This window comes from Mustelus asterias, chromosome 1 (genome assembly GCF_964213995.1).
Source record: "Mustelus asterias chromosome 1, sMusAst1.hap1.1, whole genome shotgun sequence".
In the NCBI taxonomy this organism is placed as follows: Eukaryota; Metazoa; Chordata; class Chondrichthyes; order Carcharhiniformes; family Triakidae; genus Mustelus; species Mustelus asterias.
The window spans coordinates 1,656,796-1,676,378 of record NC_135801.1 but is presented as its reverse complement, the minus strand read 5'-3'; the positions used below and the strand labels follow the sequence as shown (position 1 = coordinate 1,676,378).

The following is a 19,583-nucleotide window of genomic DNA, read 5'->3' as shown; positions in this document are numbered from 1 at the left end:
TGTTTGGGGGGGTTAGGGGGGTGTTTGGGGGGGGGTTGGGGGGTGTTTGGGGGGGTTTGGGTTGGGTTGGTGTGTGGGGGGGTTAGGGGGGTGTTTGGGGGGGGGTTGGGGGGGTGTTTGGGGGGGTTAGGGGGGTGTTTGGGGGGGTTTGGGGGGGTGTTTGGGGGGGGTTGGGGGGTGTTTGGGGGGAGGTTGGGGGGGTGTTTGGGGGGGTTAGGGGGGTGTTTGGGGGGGGGTTGGGGGGGTGTTTGGGGGGTTAGGGGGGTGTTTGGGGGGGTTAGGGGGGTGTTTGGGGGGGAGGTTGGGGGGGTTAGGGGGGGTTAGGGGGGTGTTTGGGGGGGTTAGGGGGGTGTTTGGGGGGGGTTGGGGGGGTGTTGGGGGGGGTGTTTGGGGGGGTTAGGGGGGTGGTTAGGGGGGTGTTTGGGGGGGGGTTAGGGGGGTGTTTGGGGGGGGGGGTTGGGGGGGTGTTTGGGGGGTTGGGGGGGGGTTGGGGGGGTGTTTGGGGGTGTTTGGGGGGGGGTTGGGGGGGTGTTTGGGGGGGGGTTGGGGGGGTGTTTGGGGGGGTGTTGGGTTGGGTTGGGGGGGTGTTTGGGGGGTGTTGGGGGGGGTGTTTGGGGGGGGGTTGGGGGGGTGTTGGGGGGTATTTGGGGGGGGTTGGGGGGGTGTTTGGGGGGGTGTTTGGGGGGGGGTGTTTTGGGGGGGGGGTTGGGGGGGGGTGTTTGGGTTGGGTTGGGGGGGGTTGTTTGTTTGGGGGGTGGGGGGGTGTTTGGGGGGGGCGTTGGGGGGGTGTTTGGGGGGGGGTGTGGGGGGGTGTTGGGGGGGTGTTTGGGGGGGGGTTAGGGGGTGTTTGGGGGGTATTTGGGGGGGGGTTGGGGGGGTTGGGGGGGTGTGGGGGTGGGTTGGGGGGGTGGTTGGGGGGGGGTTAGGGGGGGTTGGGGGGGGGTTAGGGGGGGGGTTGGGGGGGTATTTGGGGGGGGGTTGGGGGGTATTGGGGGGGGGGGGGGGGGGGGGGTGGGTTGGGGGGGGGTGAGTTGGGGGGGTTTTGGGAATGGACCGTTGGGTTGAGGATTTAAAGTCAAATCGGTTTTCCCGCTCACACTTTCACCTTTGCCGGAGCCAATGGGAAACGGACATTTGGCACGGGCGCCGCAGCCAATCAACGGGAGGCAGTGACGTCACCACGCCGTCATCCCTGGGTTGCGCGCGCAGCCTGTCGGTCGGAAAGGGCGAAACTAACAGAGCGCGCAGGCGCGGGCCGGGGGGTCGGAGCGGGATCAGAATGCTGGATACCCTGGGCAGGATCATCAAAATCCAGCTGCCCGCCTACCTGAAGCGGATCCCCATCCCCGACACTCTCAGCGGCTTCGCCCGCCTCACAGGTCAGCAGCGCCGAGCCCGGGCGACAGGGGCGGATGTTGTGGAGCTGGGCCCGGCCTGGGGGCGAGGCCCGGGCTGGGGGAGAGGCCCGGGCTGGGGGAGAGGCCCGGGCGCAGAGGCCCGGGCTGGGGGAGAGGCCCGGGCTGGGGGAGAGGCCCGGGCGCAGAGGCCCGGGCTGGGGGAGAGGCCCGGGCGCAGAGGCCCGGGCTGGGGGAGAGGCCCGGGCTGGGGGAGAGGCCCGGGCGCAGAGGCCCGGGCTGGGGGAGAGGCCCGGGCTGGGGGAGAGGCCCGGGCGCAGAGGCCCGGGCTGAGGGAGGGTCTGGTGAACAGGAAAGAAGCCGCATTGATCAGGAAATTCCCCAGCAGCTGGTGGAGTCTGAATTCAATAACCAATACCTGGAATTAACAATCTGCTGATGGCCATGAAACCATGGCCGACTGTCGGTAAAACCCATCTGATGTCCCTTAGGGAAGGAAATCTGCCGTCCTTACCCGGTCTGGCCTACATGTGACTCCAGAGCCACTGCAATGTGGTTGATTCTCAACTGTCCTCAGGGATGGGTAATAAGCGCTGGTCAGCCAGCGATGTATCCCATGAATGAATAAGTAGTTCACAGCCAGTGAAGCTGTGATCACTGTTAGAATTTAACAACAGGGTGGACCTGCGCCCAAAGGAGGAAATTTTGGAGTGTATATGGGATGGTTGTCTGGAACAATACATTCTGTGGAATTCATTGCCACAGACGGCTGTGGAGGCCGAGACGTTAAGCGTCTTCAAGACAGAAATTGATAAATTCTTGATTTCTCGAGGAATTACCACTACCGCCTCCTCGCCTGTCGCCCGGATACACCTTGGCGGGCCTTGTTGCCGCCGGGCGGCGGAGGTCCCCACTGGAGGTCCCTCTACGGAGGGATCTCCCCCAATTACGTCGGGGACCTGGGGTGGAGGGTGATGCATGCAGCAGTTCCGCACAACCGTAGGGTTCACGGGCTCCGAAGACTGCCCTTTCTGCGGCCTTGTGGAGTCCGTGTCTTTGTTGTGTGTCTTAGGCTGCACTCCCTTTATGTTTTCCTGAAGAACCTTTTGTTGATGTTTTGTCTGCACTTCAGTCCCACGCTCCTGATCTACGGACACCCGGTGCGGAGAGGGGAGGGTCGGGATGGTGACCTCCTCGTGAACCTGCTCCTGGGCCTGGCGAAACGCGCCATTTACCGGTCCAGGCTGCGGGCGATCGAGGGGGCCGTCCATCCTGACTGTCTTCCCCTCTACCGCGGCTACGTTCGCGGCCAGGTGTCCCTGGAGAGGGAGCATGCGGTGTCCACGGGCGAGGTTGACGCTTTCCACGCCCGCTGGGCACCGCAGGGGTTGGGGTGCATTATTGACCCCAATAATCACATTTTAATTTGATGTTTTTAAGTTTCCTTTGTACTTTGATTTCTGTTCGGGCTGTTCCCCCTCCTTTTTGGGGAGCTGCCCCTTTTACTTTGTCCTGACTTAATCTGAGTTTGTTTACTTGGTTTGGTTTGACCTAAAAAGAGGCCAACTAGACCAATCGTTTGTATCCCTCCATTCCCAGGCTGCTCATGTGACTATCCAGGTAAGTCTTAAACGATGTCAGCATGCCTGCCTCCACCACCCTACTTGGCAGCGCATTCCAGGCCCCCACCACCCTCTGTGTAAAAAACATCCCTCTAATATCTGAGTTATGCTTCGCCCCTCTCACCTTGAGCCCGTGACCCCTCGTGAACGTCACTTCTGATCTGGGAAAAAGCTTCCCACCGTTCACCCTATCTATCCCCTTCATAATCTTGTACACCTCTATTAGATCTCCCCTCATTCTCCGTCTTTCCAGGGAGAACAACCCCAGTTTACCCAATCTCTCCTCATAGCTAAGACCCTCCATACCAGGCAACATCCTGGTAAACCTTCTCTGCACTCTCTCTAACGCCTCTGGTAGTGCGGCGACCAGAACTGGACGCAGTACTCCAAATGTGGCCTAACCAGCGTTCTATACAGCTGCATCATCAGACTCCAGCTTTTATACTCTATACCCCGTCCTATAAAGGCAAGCATACCATATGCCTTCTTCACCACCTTCTCCACCTGTGTTGCCACCTTCAAGGATTTGTGGACTTGCACACCTAGGTCCCTCTGTGTTTCTATACTCCTGATGACTCTGCCATTTATTGTATAACTCCTCCCTACATTATTTCTTCCAAAATGCATCACTTCGCATTTATCCGGATTAAACTCCATCTGCCACCTCTCCGCCCAATTTTCCAGCCTATCTATATCCTGCTGTATTGCCCAACAATGCTCATCGCTATCCGCAAGTCCAGCCATCTTCGTGTCATCCGCAAACTTGCTGATAACACCAGTTACACCTTCTTCCAAATCATTTATATATATCACAAATAGCAGAGGTCCCAATGCAGAGCCCTGCGGAGCACCACTGGTCACAGATCTCCAGCCGGAAAAAGACCCTTCGACCACTACCCTCTGTCTCCTGTGGCCAAGCCAGTTCTCCACCCATCTAGCCACTTCTCCTTGTATCCCATGAGCCTTAACCTTCTTAACCAACCTGCCATGTGGGACTTTGTCAAATGCCTTACTGAAATCCATATAGACGACATCCACGGCCCTTCCTTCATCAACCGTTTTTGTCACTTCCTCAAAAAACTCCACCAAATTTGTAAGGCACGACCTCCCTCTTACAAAACCATGCTGTCTGTCACTAATGAGATTGTTCCGTTCTAAATGCACATACATCCTGTCTCTAAGAATCCTCTCCAACAACTTCCCTACCACGGACGTCAAGCTCACCGGCCTATAATTTCCTGGGTTATCCCTGTTACCCTTCTTAAACAACGGGACCACATTCGCTATCATCCAATCCTCAGGGACCTTACCCGTGTCCAAAGAAGTGACAAAGATTTCCGTCAGAGGCCCAGCAATTTCATCTCTTGTCTCCCTGAGCAGTCGAGGATAGATGCCATCAGGCCCTGGGGCTTTGTCAGTTTTAATGTTCCCTAAAAAACCTAACACTTCCTCTCTTGTAATGGAGATTTTCTCTAACGGGTCAACACCTCCCTCCGAGAGACTCCCGGTTAACACGCCCCTCTCCTTCGTGAATACCGATGCAAAGTATTCATTTAGGATCTCCCCTATTCCCTTGGGTTCTAAGCATAATTCCCCTCCTTTGTCCCTGAGAGGTCCTTTTCTCTCCCTGACAACTCTTTTGTTCCTAACGTATGAATAGAATGCCTTAGGATTCTCCTTAATCCTGCCTGCCAAGAACATCTCGTGACCTCTTTTTGCCCTTCTAACACCCCGTTTGAGTTCTTTCCTACTCTCTCTGTATTCCTCCAGAGCTCCATCTGTTTTAAGTTGCCTGGACTTAACGTACGCCTCCCTTTTCGTTTTAATCAGATCCTCAATTTCCCTGGTTATCCACGGCTCTCGAATCCTACCTTTCCTATCTTTCCTTTTTACAGGCACATGCCTATCCTGCAGCCTTATCAATAGTTCCTTAAAAGACTCCCACATGCCAGATGCGGACTTACCCTCAAACATCCTCTCCCAATCAACATCCACCAATTCCTGCCTAATCCGGCTATAGTCAGCCTTCCCCCAATTTAGCACCCTGCCCGTAGGACAGCACTCATCCTTGTCTATTACTATCCTAAAGTTAACAGAGTTGTGGTCACTATTTGCCACATGTTCCCCATCCGAAACTTTGACGACCTGACCGGGCTCATTTCCCAGAACTAGGTCCAGTATAGCCCCCTGTCTAGTCGGGCTATCTACATACTGTTCCAAAGGACCTTCCAGTACGCATTTTACAAATTCTTCCCCGTCCGGACCCCCAGCTCTAAGCACTTTCTAGTCTGTGCCAGGGAAATTAAAGTCCCCCACTACAACAACCCTATGTTTTCTGCACCTATCCAGAATCTCCTGACATATCCGTTCCTCCACTTCCCGTGGGCTGTTGGGTGGTCTGTAGTACACCCCCAGCATAGTGACTGCACCCTTCCTGTTTCTGAGTTCCACCCACAGCGACTCAGTACATGACCCCTCTAAGTTGTCTACCCTCTGCACCGCGGTAATATGCTCCTTAACTAATATCGCTACTCCCCCACCTTTTTTAGCCCCTCCTCTGTCTCGCCTAAAACACTTATACCCCGGAATATTCAGCTGCCAGTCCTGTCCTTTTAACCAAGTTTCCGTCACCGCAACCACATCCAAATTCCGCATAAGCATTAAGGCCCTAAGTTCGTCTGTTTTACCCGTTACGCTCCTCGCATTGAAGCAGATGCACTCCAGACCCACTCAGGTCAACCTCCTCCAGAGTGCTCCTCTTCTTAGCTAGCCTTGCCCTGGCCCCCAGCTCAACCCCAGCCTCAGTATTTACTGACCTACTGTTTTGTTCCCTGCCACACTAGTTTAAATCCTGCCGAAACACTCTAGCAAAACTCCCAGCCAGGATATTTGTTCCCTTCCAGTTAAGGTGTAACCCATCCTTTCTGTACAGTTGCCATCCTGACTTGAAGATTTCCCAGTTATTTTTAAGCCAAATGTAACTGAAAAATAAATAAATAAAATGCAGACACAATCTCTCTTACCCTCAGCCTGCCCCTGTGGAACAATGAGGCTGAAACCTCCAAGGTAAGCCCTTTTTAAACCTTCCCCAGGCTGCTCCTGGGCCTACTTCCTGTTTTGAAAAAAACCTCCGATTTTTAAGCCAAATGTAACTGAAAAATAAATAAAATGCAGACACGATCTCTCTTACCCTCAGCCTGCTCCTGTGGAACAATGAATTGGAAGGGTGTCCTTGCTATAGAGGGAGTGTAGCAAAGGTTTACCAGGTTGATTCCTGGGATGACAGGTCTGCCATATGAGAAGAGACCAAGTCGGTTAGGATGATATTCACTGGAGTTTAGAAGAGTGCGAAGGGATCTCATAGAAACGTATAAAATTCTAACAGGAATACAGGGTAGATTCAGAAAGAATGTTTCTGATTGTGGGGAAGCCCAGAACTAAGGGGTCATAGTTTGAGGATAAGGGGTAAACCTTTTAGAACTGATGTGAGAAGAAATTTCTTCACCCAGAGGGTGGCGAATCTGTGGAATTCACCAATACAGGAAGTAGTTGAGGCCAAAATGTTGTGAGATTTCAAGAATAAATTGGATACAGCTCTTGGGGCTAAAAGGATGGGGGGAAAGGGGATCAGGATGTTGTATTTGATCAGGTTTGATCAAAATGAATGGTGGAGTAGGCTCGAAGGGCCAAATGGCTTACTCCTGGTTCTATTTTCTGTGTTCCTACTTGATTGACTTAAAGCATTTTGGGCTATTCTGTGGTCATGAAAGGCAGTACAGAAGTCTTTTTCTTTCATCATCGGAGTGATTGCAGACTCTCAAACTAGAGAGCATAGATTGCAAGTTTTAAAAATCTGATTGCTGTACCTTACTTTGCGATTAAGCATAGTAGTAAGTTTTGTTACAGGTTGTTTATCTAAACAGCCTGTTTAGATAAACAGGTTGTTAAACAGGGGCGACACGGTAGCACAGTGGTTATCACTGCTGCTTCACAGCTCCAGGGACCTGGGTTCAATTCCCGGCTTGGGTCACTATCTGTGTGGAGTTTGCACATTCTCCTCGTGTCTGCGTGGGTTTCCTCTGGGTGCTCCGGTTTCCTCCCACAGTCCAAAGATGTGCGGGTTAGGTTGATTGGCCATGCGAAATTGCCCCTTTGTGTCCTGAGATGCGTAGGTTAGAGGGATTAGCGGGTAAATATGTAGGGATATCGGGGTAGGGCCTGGGTGGGATTGTGGTCGGTGCAGACTTGATGGGCCAAATGGCCTCTCTCTGCACTGTAGGGTTTCTATGAAAAGTACCAAGTTTTCAATTAAAATAAAGTGCTGCATTAGTACCTGTCCTCTGGTTTGAACAGACTTTTAAAATGACCATTCATGCCTAAGCTGAAGTTCACAATGAACCACAAAACAGCATGTGTTGAAAGAGATAGTACAAATTGAGTGGGCCAAATGACCTCCCTCAAGCCATGCTGTTTTATAACTGGAGCCTGTGCAATAAACGTCCTATGTTGAAACAAATGTGATATGGAGGAAATACAGAATTTAAGCAGTGTTGTTTGTGAATGTGTTGTTGTTTTCTGTCATGAACTATTTTTGCAAACTAAAATTGTGTGAGGGAGGAAATAAACTGTTCTGCGTTGCTGGCATGTGGAATGTCTTTTTCTTAAATTGAAAGCATAACTTTTTGAGTATTTTATTTTTTAAGTGTCTGGTTATAGTTTCTATCTGTTGTAGTCGTAATGTATGGCTATAACACTGTCTGGATAATACAATTTGAAGATCTATCCTCAATGAGATGTTTGTCTTAATACCTTGAATGTTTACCAAAAACTGATCTATTCTTCCTTGAACCAAGTGTACTAAGTTTCATTGAAATCCTTTCATTAGTTTTTGGGATATATTGGCCCAAATCTTCCAAGGAATGGCAATCACTTTGTTGCTGCTTCCCTCCTACTTTTCTGCTCCACGTTTCTGGCTGGGTCTTTCGATCCCAGATTCTTCCTCAATGGAGTTGCTTGCTTGTAACACTGATATGGGGAAGACAAGCCACAGCACTGGCTGCTGTATTTTGGTAAATGTTGAAAAGTCTCTAAGCTGTTTGCATGAATGTGTAGGTGAGGTAGGTGGGTGAGGGCTGTTTGTAGGGTGGCAGATGGGTGGATGGGGAGTCAGTGGTGGGATGTTAGTGTGAGGTTTGGCAGAGGTGTCAGTTAAACCAGGATCTTTCTGGGTGATTACCCAGGTAAGCACTCTGAACTGTTCAAAGTTACTGACTCTAACTCTGAGTTGAGATTTTTCTTCAGAGGGACTTGGAACAGGGGAATTCTCATCAAAATTCCAAACTGCCCAGGAATTCCCACAGTCAATGTTGGGACTTCTGAGGGTTGATGCATCTTGTGGGATGCATCCAGTCCCTGACCAATCCAGAGACTGGAAGATCTGAACCATTGTATACAGAATTAGAGGGGTGTAAACAGTAGCACCACCCACCTTCATTGGCAGAGGGAATAATCGATTGGTTCAGGTGATCTGACCGTATTTCTTCCGCGCTCCTCTCTAAATTGTTGTTTATTTTGCAGTATAACTTTAACATCTGGTACTTAACGGGATAATCCGAAACTTGACAAGTGATAAATTCATGTTTGCTTCTGCCTAACAGTGGTGAATTATTACATTTTTTCTAATTAAATCTCACTTTGTTGTCCACAGTTGCAGAATGGCTGCGATTGCTGCCATTCCTTGGAGTTCTTGCACTGCTTGGGTACCTTGCCATTCGACCTTTCATCCCGCGAAGGAAGCAGCAAAAAGACAGCTTGATTAATCTAAAAATTCAGAAAGAAAATCCCAAAGTGGTGAATGAAATCAACATTGAAGATCTACAATTCACCAAGGCAGCGTACTGCAGATGTTGGCGGTCAAAGACGGTATGATATTGGGTGTTTTGTGGGGCAGTCTAGACAGAAGCATACTCAAAACTGATTGTGGTCATAAAGCAGACGATCCTCTTAACTTAGATTTTAGCTGGTGTCGAAGAGCACAGAAAACGAATAGTTTACAGTCCAGTGCCCTGCCCATGATTGTGAAGAACAGGATGTGACTTAAAAGTTAATATAAGCAACAATAAGCTTGATTAATTTTAGTTACTGTATATACAACTGTTTCAAGAAGTGAATAATGGCAGCAGGGAAAGACAAATTAATTAGCCTGCTGTAGTAGCGGCCTTTGACGAGTGTACATTGGGAGGGTCATTTGACCTGATCACCCAATGGGGAATGAGCGCAGGAATCTCTAGGCAGAGCACGGGCCTTTGCAACCAGAATGGCTCCTGGAGCTGGAAGTGAGAACATTGTGAAAGTACTCTGTCTGTATGTGTGTGTTAGCAAATAGCTACAGTTCATCCGACTAACAGGTGATCTCCAGCTTTTCAATTACTACATTGGCGATGAGGAAATCAGAGCGACTCCATTTGCAGCGAGGAATTTGAAGAGAACTTCATTGTAAAACTGCAGAGTGAATCATTTTGATCCAAGCCTAAAAAAGTGGGAGCAGGCATGTCTCTGCTTTGGAAGCTTTGATTTTGACACGGCAACTGAGAACTGGGTACAGTATGTGGAATGGTTGGAGTATTCTTTCGAGGCTAATGGAATAGTAGAGGAGGATGAAAAGAGAGTAATTTTACGTGCTGCATCTGGGACCTACACATATAAGTTGATCTGAAGTTTAATGTCCCAGATGCTTCCAACACAAGACATTTGCAGAGTTCGTTGAGCCTCGGAAATACTGCAAAGATACAAGTTTAACTTGATGGGGGAGGGCCCCAGGGGAGACCATTGCAGCCTTCATAGTGAGGCTAAAGCAGATTGCAGAGTATTGTGACTTTGGGTCAGCTTTAAACGATGTGTTAAGTGATCGTTTAATGTGCAGTGTAAATAATGCAGCTATACAGAGGAATCTGTTGGCTGAGTCTGAGCTGACCTTTACAGTGGTGATGGAAATGTGACAGCAATAGAGAACACCAAGAAGGCTGTCCAGGAGTTAAAGTATTGCGGTCCATCACTGAGTGGGAAATTGCGGCGAGTAGTAGCAGCATCAGAAGTGAGGAACCAAATTCAAGCAGTGAGTTGAATGCAGAAGTGAGAAGAATCATTAAATACCAAAGATTTAAGTAGAATAGGAGTAACAGAATGCTTTTGATTTGGGGGAAGCCACTCCTCGGAAACGTGTAGATTTAGAGAAGCAGAGTGCTTTGGGTGTGGGAGGAAAGGTCATTTGAGGCATAAATGTAAAAACAAACCAGGCCTGGCTAGTAGTAACAGAGTAAAATGCAGCCCTGGTGCATAGTGTGGAGGATTGTCCAGCAGGAGCGCAAGATGTTGTGTCATTAAACTATGTGGAAGAGGGCAAGGTAGCTCCCATCACAATAGTGTTTAGTAAATGGCTGGCCACTGAAGGTGGAGGTAATACTGGGGCGTCACCTATTGCTGTGAGCGAGTGCACTTACCACTAACTCAGAGAGAGAGTTCAACCCCTGAACTTGATGAGCACTGCAGCTAGACTAGCTTGGTGAGGTCAAGAAGAAAATAGCAACACCTAAACCCCTATGAGTTACAGCAGTCTGCATAGCTACTGTTAATAATGGTGTCAGGCCGAGGACTGGGTTTAATGGGACATGGTTGGTTTCAGGAGATCAAGTTGAGCTGCTGGAGATCTTTAAGATAAAAGAAGGGGGCCTGCACGAAGTCACTAGTAAATACCAAGCGGTGTTCCAGGAGGAGCAGGGAAAGCTCAAAGGATTGTAAGCAAAAATCCATGTGGATCTGGAAGCCATTATTTAGGGCAAGATCTGTGAGCTATGCATTCATAGAGAAAATAGAGACACAGCTCAAATGACAGGAAGACTTGGGCATCATCAGACCTGTACAATTTGCAGAGTTTGCTGATGACATCACCGTAGTGGGTCGGATCTCAAACAATGAGGCGAAGGAGTACAGGAAAGAAAGAGAGAACCTGGTGAACTGGTGCAGCAACAATAATCTCTCCCTTAATGTCAGTAAAACGAAGGAGATTGTCATCGACTTCAGGAAGTGTAGTGGAGAACATGCCCCTGTCTACATCAACTGGGATGAAGTGGAAATAGTCGAGAGCTTCAAGTTTTTAGGTGTCCAGATCAACAACCTCCTGGTCCCTCGATGCTGCACTATAGTTAAAAAAGCCCACCAATGCCTCTACTTTCTCAGAAGTCTAAGGAAATTTGGCATGTCAGCTACAACTCTCCAGCTTTTACCATAGAAACAGCCAGATGCTATCACAGCTTGATGCGGCTCCTGCTCCAACCAAGACCGTAAGTAACTACAAAGGGCCGTGAATGAAGCTCAGTCCATCACGCAAACCAACCCCCCATCCACTGACTCTGTCTTCACTTCCCACTGCCTTAGAAAAGCAGCCAGCATAATCAAGGACCCCATGCATCCTGGACATTCTCTCTTCCAACTTTTTCTGTTGGGAAAAAGATACAAAAGTCTGAGGTCATGTACCAACCAACTCGAGAACAGCTTCTTCCCTGCTGCCATCAGGCTTTCGAATGGACCAACCTTGTATTAAGTTGATCTTTCTCTGCACCCTAGCTATGATTGTAACAATACATTCTGCACCTTCTCCCTTACTGTACTCTATGAATGGTGTGAACATAAGAACAAAAGAAATAGGAGCAGGAGTAGGCCATCTAGCCCTTTGAGCCTGCCCCGCCATTCAATAAGATCATGGCTGATCTGATGGTGGTTTAGTTCCACTTACCCGCCCGCTTTGTCTTTTCTGTATAGACAAGAAACTATACTTTCCACTGTACACCAATACATGTTACAACAAATCAAATCAAAAGCCTATTATGCCAGTAATTAAACAGACAAGACCATCCACATTGGTGGCGATTACAAGCTGATGGTGATCCAGGCTGTGAAACTGGATATGTGCCCCCATCCCCAAAACAGAGCATCTGGTTGTGAAGTTGGCTAATGCATGAAGAGAATGAGAGTATACACATAAAGGGCTGTGTCAATATACATGTCTAACGCTCTATCAATTTACACATGTACTGTTTGGAGTTTCATTAGCTTGCACCATCTTTCGGTGAACAATGGAGAGTTTGCTGCAGACTTGCCAGCTGTTTTCTTTATTTGGATGATGTCCACCGAAGAGGAACCTTTAAAGCTACTTTTAAGGCTTTTCAAGGAAGTGATCCCACCAATTGCCTCTGGTAGAATACAGCAATGGGCACAGTTCTTGTCGGCCTATGAATATATATCTTTGAACTTCGGCTAGGGGCTCTCAACCATAGGTTATCAAAAATTGCAGCAGGATCTTGATCAGCTGGGGAAGTGGGCCGAGAAATGGCAAATGGAGTTCAATACAGATAAGTGTGAGGTGTTCCATTTTGGAAAGTCGAATCAAGGTAGGACTTTCGCGGTGAATGGTAGGACCTTGGGGAGTATCGTGGAACAGAGAGACCTTGGAGTTCAGGTGCACGGTTCTCTAGAGGTGGAGTCATAGGGCAGTGAAGAAGGCTTTTGGCATGCTGGCCTTCATCAGTCAGGGCATTGAGTATAGAAGTTGGCTGATCATGCACTTTCAGTATCCCACTCCCACTTTCTCTCCATACCACTTGATCCCTTTAGCCGCAAGGGCCACGTCCAGCTCCCTCTAGAACATATCTAACGAAGTGGCTCCAACAGCTTTCTGTGGCAGAGAATTCCACAGGTTCACAACTGAGTGAAGAAGTTCTTCTTCACCACCGTCCTGAATGGCTTACACTTTATTCTTAGACTGTGACCCCTAGTTCTGCACTTCCCCAACATCAGGAACATTCTTCCCGCATCCAGCCTGTCCAGTCCCATCAGGATTTTGTTTCTATGAGATCCCCTCTCATTCTTCTAAATTCCAATGAGTACAAGCCCAGTCGATCCAGTCTCTCTTCATATGTCAGTCCTGCCATTCCGGGAATCAGTCTGGTGAACCTTTGCTGGACTCCCTCAATAGCAAGAATGTCCTTCCTCAAACTAGGAGAACAAAGCTGCACACAATACTCAAGGCCCCACCAATGCCCTGTATAACTGCAGCAAGACATCCTTACACCTATACTCAGATCTTCTTGCTATGAAGGCCAGCATTCCACTAGCTTATCTCACCGCCTGCTGTACCTGCATGCCAACTATCAGCAACTGTTCCACCATGACACCCAGGTCATGCTGCCCTTCCCCTTTTTGTAAACTGCCATCATTCAAATAATCTTCCTTCCTGTTTTTGCCACCAAAGTGGATAACCTCACATTTATCCACATTGTATTGTATTTGCCCACACAGTCAGCCTGTCCAAGGCATCCTCCAGCCTCTTAGCATCCTCCGCACAGCACACGCTACCACGCAGCTTAGTGTCACCTGCAAATTTGGAGATATTGCATTCAGTCCCTTCGTTCAAATCATTAATGTATATTGTGAATAGCTGGGATCCCAGCACTGAACCCTGCAGTGCCCCACGAGTCACTGCCTGCCATTCTGAAAAGGACCCGTTTATTCCCACTCTCTGCTTCCTGTCTGCCAACCAGTTCTCTATCCACGTCAATACATTACCCCCAATACCATGAGCTTTCATTTTGCTCACTAATCTCTTGTGTGGAACCTTGTCAAAAGCCTTTTGAAAGTCCAGATACACAACATCCACTGGCTCACCCTTGTCCACTTTACTGATCACATCCTCAAAATTCCAGATGATTTGTCGAGCACGATTTCCCTTTAGTGAATCCATGCTGACTTGGACAATCCTGTCACCGCTTCCCAAATGCTTAGTTATTACATCCTTAATGACTGATTCCAGCATTTTCCCAACCACGATGTCAGGCTAACCAGTCTATAATTCCCCGTTTTCTCTTTTAAAAAGTGGGGTTACGTGAGCTACCCTCCAATCTACTGGAACTCTTCCAGAGTGTATAGAATGCTGGAAAATGATCACCAATGCATTGACTATTTCTAGGGCCACTTCCTCGAGGACTCTGGGATGCAGAGCATCAGGCCCTGGAGATTGATTGGGTTTTAATCCTAGGAATTTCCCCCAATACAATTTTCTGACCTTCTGTCCCTAAGTATTTCTGGAAGGTTATTTGTATCCTCTTTAATGAAGACGGATCCAAAGTATTTGTTCAGCTGCTCTGCCATCTCTGTTGCCCATTATGAATTCACCTGATTCTAACATTGTCTTCACCAGTCTTTTTCTGTTCACATATCTGTAGAATGAGAGAGCTTCAGAGGAAATGAAGGATTATTAACTCAGGCGAGATGAGCTTAGTTGTGAAGATGGTGTTTTTCTTTGGGAAATGAGAGTGGGTGTCCCCCAGATCAGGCAGGGAGTTCATTGTTTGAAGAATGGCATAGTGCCCATTCGGGTGTGAAGAAGATCAAGATGCTCGCGGGAGGCCTGGCATCGATGTTGATATGGAAAGGATTGCCAAACAATGTGACCAGCGCCAATTCCAGTAAAAGCTGCCAGCGTCCCCTGCACTCTTGGGAATGACCAGGTCATCCATGGGTAAGAGTTCACGTAAATTACATTGGCCCATTTATGAGCCAATGATGTCAGGGGTAAGTTTTTCACACAGAGGGTGGTGGGCGAGTGGAATCGGCTGCCGTCAGTGGTGGTGGAGGCAAACTCAATAGGGTCTTTTAAGAGACTTCTGGATGAGTACATGGGACTTAATCGGATTGAGGGTTACAGGTAAGCCTATATATAAGCCTAGGTAGGTAGGGACATGACTGGTGCAACTTGTGGGCCAAAGGACCTGTTCGTGCTGTATTTTTTCTATGTTCTATGTACCTTTTGTTAGTGGGCGCCTGTTGCAAATGGATTGTGTCATTAGAAATGTAGTCCACAACTTCATTGTGGAAGGGGTGGGGTGCAGTATCTGCCCCTTTAAGGGATGTACATTGGGAGGGTCATGTGACCCAATTGTCAAGTGGGGATCGAGCACGAGGATCTCCGGGCCGAGCACAGAGTTTTGCAGCCAGAGTGGAAGTGAGAACATCATGCAAGTACTCGCTCTGTCTGTGTGTCTGTAAATAAGCCATTATAGTTCGTTAGACTATCTGGTGGCCACCAATCCTTGCAATTCCTATACGTGCTAACTTTAAATACTCAATGGTTCCTACGACGGGAACCAAGCCAGAATCTGGATTGACTGATAAACAAAGGTCAGTGCAAGATCACCAATTCATTCCAGGATTGTTTGCAACCCATTCAAATACAATCACTCCCTACATTGCAGCATCATAGATGGCAGAAACTTAGCTTGAGACTACTTATCAAAGTTGTTGTGAACAATCCTGTGATCAGAGTGAGCCGTTGCTCACACTGTCCCCCAGTCAGTCAGAGTGAGCCCTTGCTCACACTGTCCCCCAGTCAGAATGCTGGCAGATGCAGCAAAGCTTGAGGCAGTTATTCAGCTAAATGTCTATATCCTTCACAGTTGCCTATTTTGCAATGAGCTGCCATGGAGCTGAATTGAATTATGTTGGGTTTTATTATGCCTGAGTGCAGTTCCAGAGAACTTTATATATAGCCAACGGGTGTAGGGCATTGGACTATAAGAGGCATCGCAATCGAGGTTGCAGCTTTATAGAACCTTCGTTCATGTTGCAGCTTTATAGAACTTTAGGCCGCACTGGAATATAGTGTTCAATTCTGGTTGTCACACTACCAGAAGGATGTAGAGGCTTTGGAGAGGGTACAGAAAAGATTTACCAGGATGTTGCCTGGTATGGAGGGCATTAGCTATGAGGAGAGGTTGGAGAAACCTGGTTTGTTCTCACTGGAACAACAGAGGTTGAGGGGCGACCTGATAGAAGTCTACAAGATTATGAGGGGCATGGACAGAGTGGATAGTCAGAAGCTTTTTCCCAGGGTGGAAGAGACAATTACTAGGGGGCATAGGTTTAAGGTGCGAGGTGCAAGGTTTAAAGGAGATGTACGAGGCAGATGTTTTGCACAAAAGGTGGTGGGTGCCTGGAACTCGCTGCCGGGGGAGGTAGTGGAAGCAGATACGATAGTGACTTTTAAGGGGCGTCTTGACAAATAGATGAATTGGACGGGAATGGAGGGATATGGTCCCCGGAAGGGTAGAGGGTTTTAGTTCAATGGGGCAGCATGGTTGGTGCAGGCTTGGAGGGCCGAAGGGCCCGTTCCTGTGCTGTAATTCTCTTTGTTCTTTGTTCTGAGGTTAATGATGCTGTCACCTGGTGTTCATATGCAAATTCCAGCATTGGCAAACTGAGATCTTGTCTAATAAAAGGCAAAATACTGTGGGTACTGAAATCTGAAACAAAACCTGAAATGATGGGAAAGGTCTGACAGCATCTGTGGAGAGAGAATAGAGCCAACGTTTCGAATCTGGGTGACCCTTTGTCTCCATGTTTATTCAGCAGAAAATAAATCCCATTGTCTTTGGTCAGCATTGCTCTGTCTAATAACAAGACCTGATTAACTTGTTAATTTTACAGTGCGTAGACTGTTGCTGCTGGATTATCTACAAGTGACGACAAAGTAGTCTTTTAAAAATAGTTAATTGGTTCTTAACTTTGGGAAGCCAAATCTCCCCATCTAAAATGTCCTAGATTGACAATGGAAAGGCCGTCAGCTCGCTTTTCTCAATGGTGTCTGCCTTGTGCACATTTCCACACTAATGGCAATAAACACAAATCAAACAGAACATTAATACAAAGCGTTGTGGAAACTGGAAATCTGAAACAAAAACAGAAAATGCTGGAAATCCCCTGTTTCCGGTCAGTGAACCTTCATCAGGACTGAGAAAAGATAGAAATGTAAGAACTCTCACCTCATCGGAACATACCTTTTGTTTCTTTATTATACAATACCCGTTATCACTCCCTTTGACTTTTGCATCATGAAACTTTGTCATTTAACCTCTTGCACCCTATCACAGATCTCCCTTTTATTCATTTTTCTGTTCCCTAGTTTTACTTGAAACATATTGCGTTTCTATCTTTACTGGGTTCTGATGAAGGACCATTGGCCTGAAACATTCACTCTGTTTCTCACTCCACAGATGCTGCCTGATCTGCTGAGTATTCCCAGCTTTTGATGGTTTCTATCAAAGAGAACTGAGACTTGTATTTGGTGCAGAGCCTCTTAGTGGGTGAGTGAAGGCAGGAACAGAACTGTACTATTTCAGCCTTTTATTTAAAAAAAAAAAGGTAAAACTCGTTTAATTTTTTTCTTTCGTCATCAAAATGATATTTTATGACTTTATGGTTTTAATCTGACCATAATGAAAATTTTCCCTCAAAAATTCAGTTCCCAGAAAGACCATAAGATGTGCACGAGCAGAAGTAGGCCAGTCAGCCCATCAAGTCTGCTGGGATCATGGCTGATCTGATATGATAATCCTCAACTCCACGTTCCTGCCTAATCCTCATAACCCTTGATTCCATTATTGATTAATGGCCTGCCCACCTCACTGGAGCGACGGAGGTTGAGGGGAGACCTGATAGATGTCTACAAGGTTGCGGGGCATGGACAGAGTGGATAGTCAGAAGCTTTTTCCCAGGGTGGAAGAGTCAATTACTAGGGGGCATAGGTTTAAGGTGTGAGGGGCAAGGTTTAAAGGAGATGTACGAGGCAGGTTTTTTTACACCGAGTAGTGAGTGCCTGGAACTCATTGCCGGGGGAGGTAGTGGAGGCGGATACGGTAGTGACTTTTAAGGGGTGTCTTGACAAGCACATGAATAGGATGGGAATAGAGGGATATGGTCCCTGGAAGGGTAGGGGATTTTAGTTAAGTCGGGCAGCATGGTCGGTGCAGGCTTGGAGGGCTGAAGGGCCTGTTCCTGTGCTGTAATTTTCTTTGTTCTTTGAACATACTTAACCCAGCCTCTGCGGTAAATAGTTCCACAGATTCTGTCCCCTCTGGGAAGAAATTCCTCCTCATCTCTGTCTTACATGGGTGACCCTTACTCTGAGGTTATGCTCTCTGGTATTAGATATGAACTTTCAAAGGTTAATTGGGGGAATCTGTGGGAAGGCAAAGGGACGCCTGGTAAGTGGCATACTTTCAGCAGTGTGTTAACCAGGGTTCAGGGTAAGCACATTCCTTTAAGAGTGAAGGGCAAGGCTGGTAGAAGTAGGGAACCCTGGATGACTTGGGTTATTGAGGCCCTGGTCAAGAAGAAGAAAGCATATGACATGCATAGACAGCTGGGATCAAATAGATCCCTTGAGTATAAAGGGTGCAGGAGTAGAGAGAGAAATCAGGAGGGCTAAAAGGGACACAAGATCGCTTTGGCAGATAAGGCAAAGGAGAATCCTAAGAGCTTCTACAAATACATAAAGGGGAAAAGAGTAACTAGGGAGAGAATAGGGGCTGTTGGGAATCAACAAGGTAATCTATGTGCAGATCCACAAGAGATGGGTGAGATCCTAAATTAATATTTCTCATCAGTATTTACTCTTGAGAAAAGCATGGATGTTAGGGAACTTGGGAAAATAAATAGTGATGTCTTGAGGTGTGTACATATTACAGAGAAGGAGGTGCTGGAAATCTTAAAGTGCATCAAGATAGATAAATCCCTGGGACCTGATGAAGTGTATCCCAGGACAGTGTGGGAGGCTAGGGAGGAAATTGCAGGTCCCCTAGCCGAGATATTTGAATCATCGATAGTCACAGGTGAGGTGCCTGAAGATTGGAGGGTGTCAAATGTTGTGCCTTTGTTTAAAAAGGGGTGCAGGGAGACATGTGAATGAAATGTGGATTATTTTTACAAAGTTCTGCCACCTGCTAAGCTCCTTTCCCAGTCCACTCCAGCCAGCTCTGCCCTCATTCCTTTGTAATTACCCTCGAGTGATAAGTGATCTTGTATTTTTCAGTTTTGTGATGTGTATATGGTGAGGAATCCTTCCTCAGTAATTGTATGGTTCAATGTAATCATAAAACCAGGTTACCTCGGACACTGAACTCTGAGGAAATATCATTGTACCATGTTTGTGTCATGACAGCCAGAACACTGTGGGCTTGTACAATACTCTGGAATGAAAATGTAACTAACCTTGTGTTTTTCTTTATAGTTCCCTGTTTGTGACGGGTCTCACAACAAACATAATGAATTGACGGGTGATAACGTGGGTCCGTTGATCATTAAGAAGAAAGAAGTATAACATTTTTAATTTCACTCATGGCAAAGTGTTTATGTGATGTAAAGATCATTTGTAAAGTGCAATCATGATCTTTACCAGTCCAATCAATGTACCTTTACAGTCAAATTTGTACAGAAGTTGTAAAGCTTTACTTGTCATTAACAAATGTCTAATGTAATTTGTCAATGTACAGTGATTAGAATTGGGACAGTCTACTTTTTTCACGATTAAAAAGACTAAATTAATTGTTTAAAACTGGGCTGTGCTTTTATTTTGAGATGCAAGTTACTTTTGAAGACTAGTTCTTGTATGTCTTCACATAAAGGTTGGGTAATAAAACACTGAGCGATGTCTTATTGTACAAGAAATATAAAGTGCATTTGTCTTGCTGCTGAGTGCACAGACAGCGAGCATTGTCAT

The 19,583-nt window shown here is 47.3% G+C and overlaps 1 protein-coding gene across 1 annotated transcript; it reads left to right on the top strand.

Annotated features, from left to right (window-relative positions):
* Positions 1–1,205: 1,205 nt before the first annotated feature.
* cisd2 (CDGSH iron sulfur domain 2) lies at positions 1,206–19,418 on the top strand. Its single transcript, XM_078200751.1, has 3 exons — positions 1,206–1,379; positions 8,685–8,899; positions 19,095–19,418. The coding sequence occupies exons 1-3, from the start codon at positions 1,280–1,282 to the stop codon at positions 19,182–19,184; spliced, it is 405 nt and encodes a 134-aa protein (XP_078056877.1). The 5' UTR covers positions 1,206–1,279; the 3' UTR covers positions 19,185–19,418.
* Positions 19,419–19,583: the final 165 nt, after the last annotated feature.

Coding starts and splice junctions, on each gene's coding strand:
- cisd2 (XM_078200751.1), top strand. CDS start 1,280: ATGCTGGATACCCTGGGCAGGATCATCAAAATCCAGCTGCCCGCCTAC. Junction 1,380..8,684: donor CGGCTTCGCCCGCCTCACAG/GTCAGCAGCGCC, acceptor TGTTGTCCACAG/TTGCAGAATGGCTGCGATTG. Junction 8,900..19,094: donor GATGTTGGCGGTCAAAGACG/GTATGATATTGG, acceptor TTTTCTTTATAG/TTCCCTGTTTGTGACGGGTC.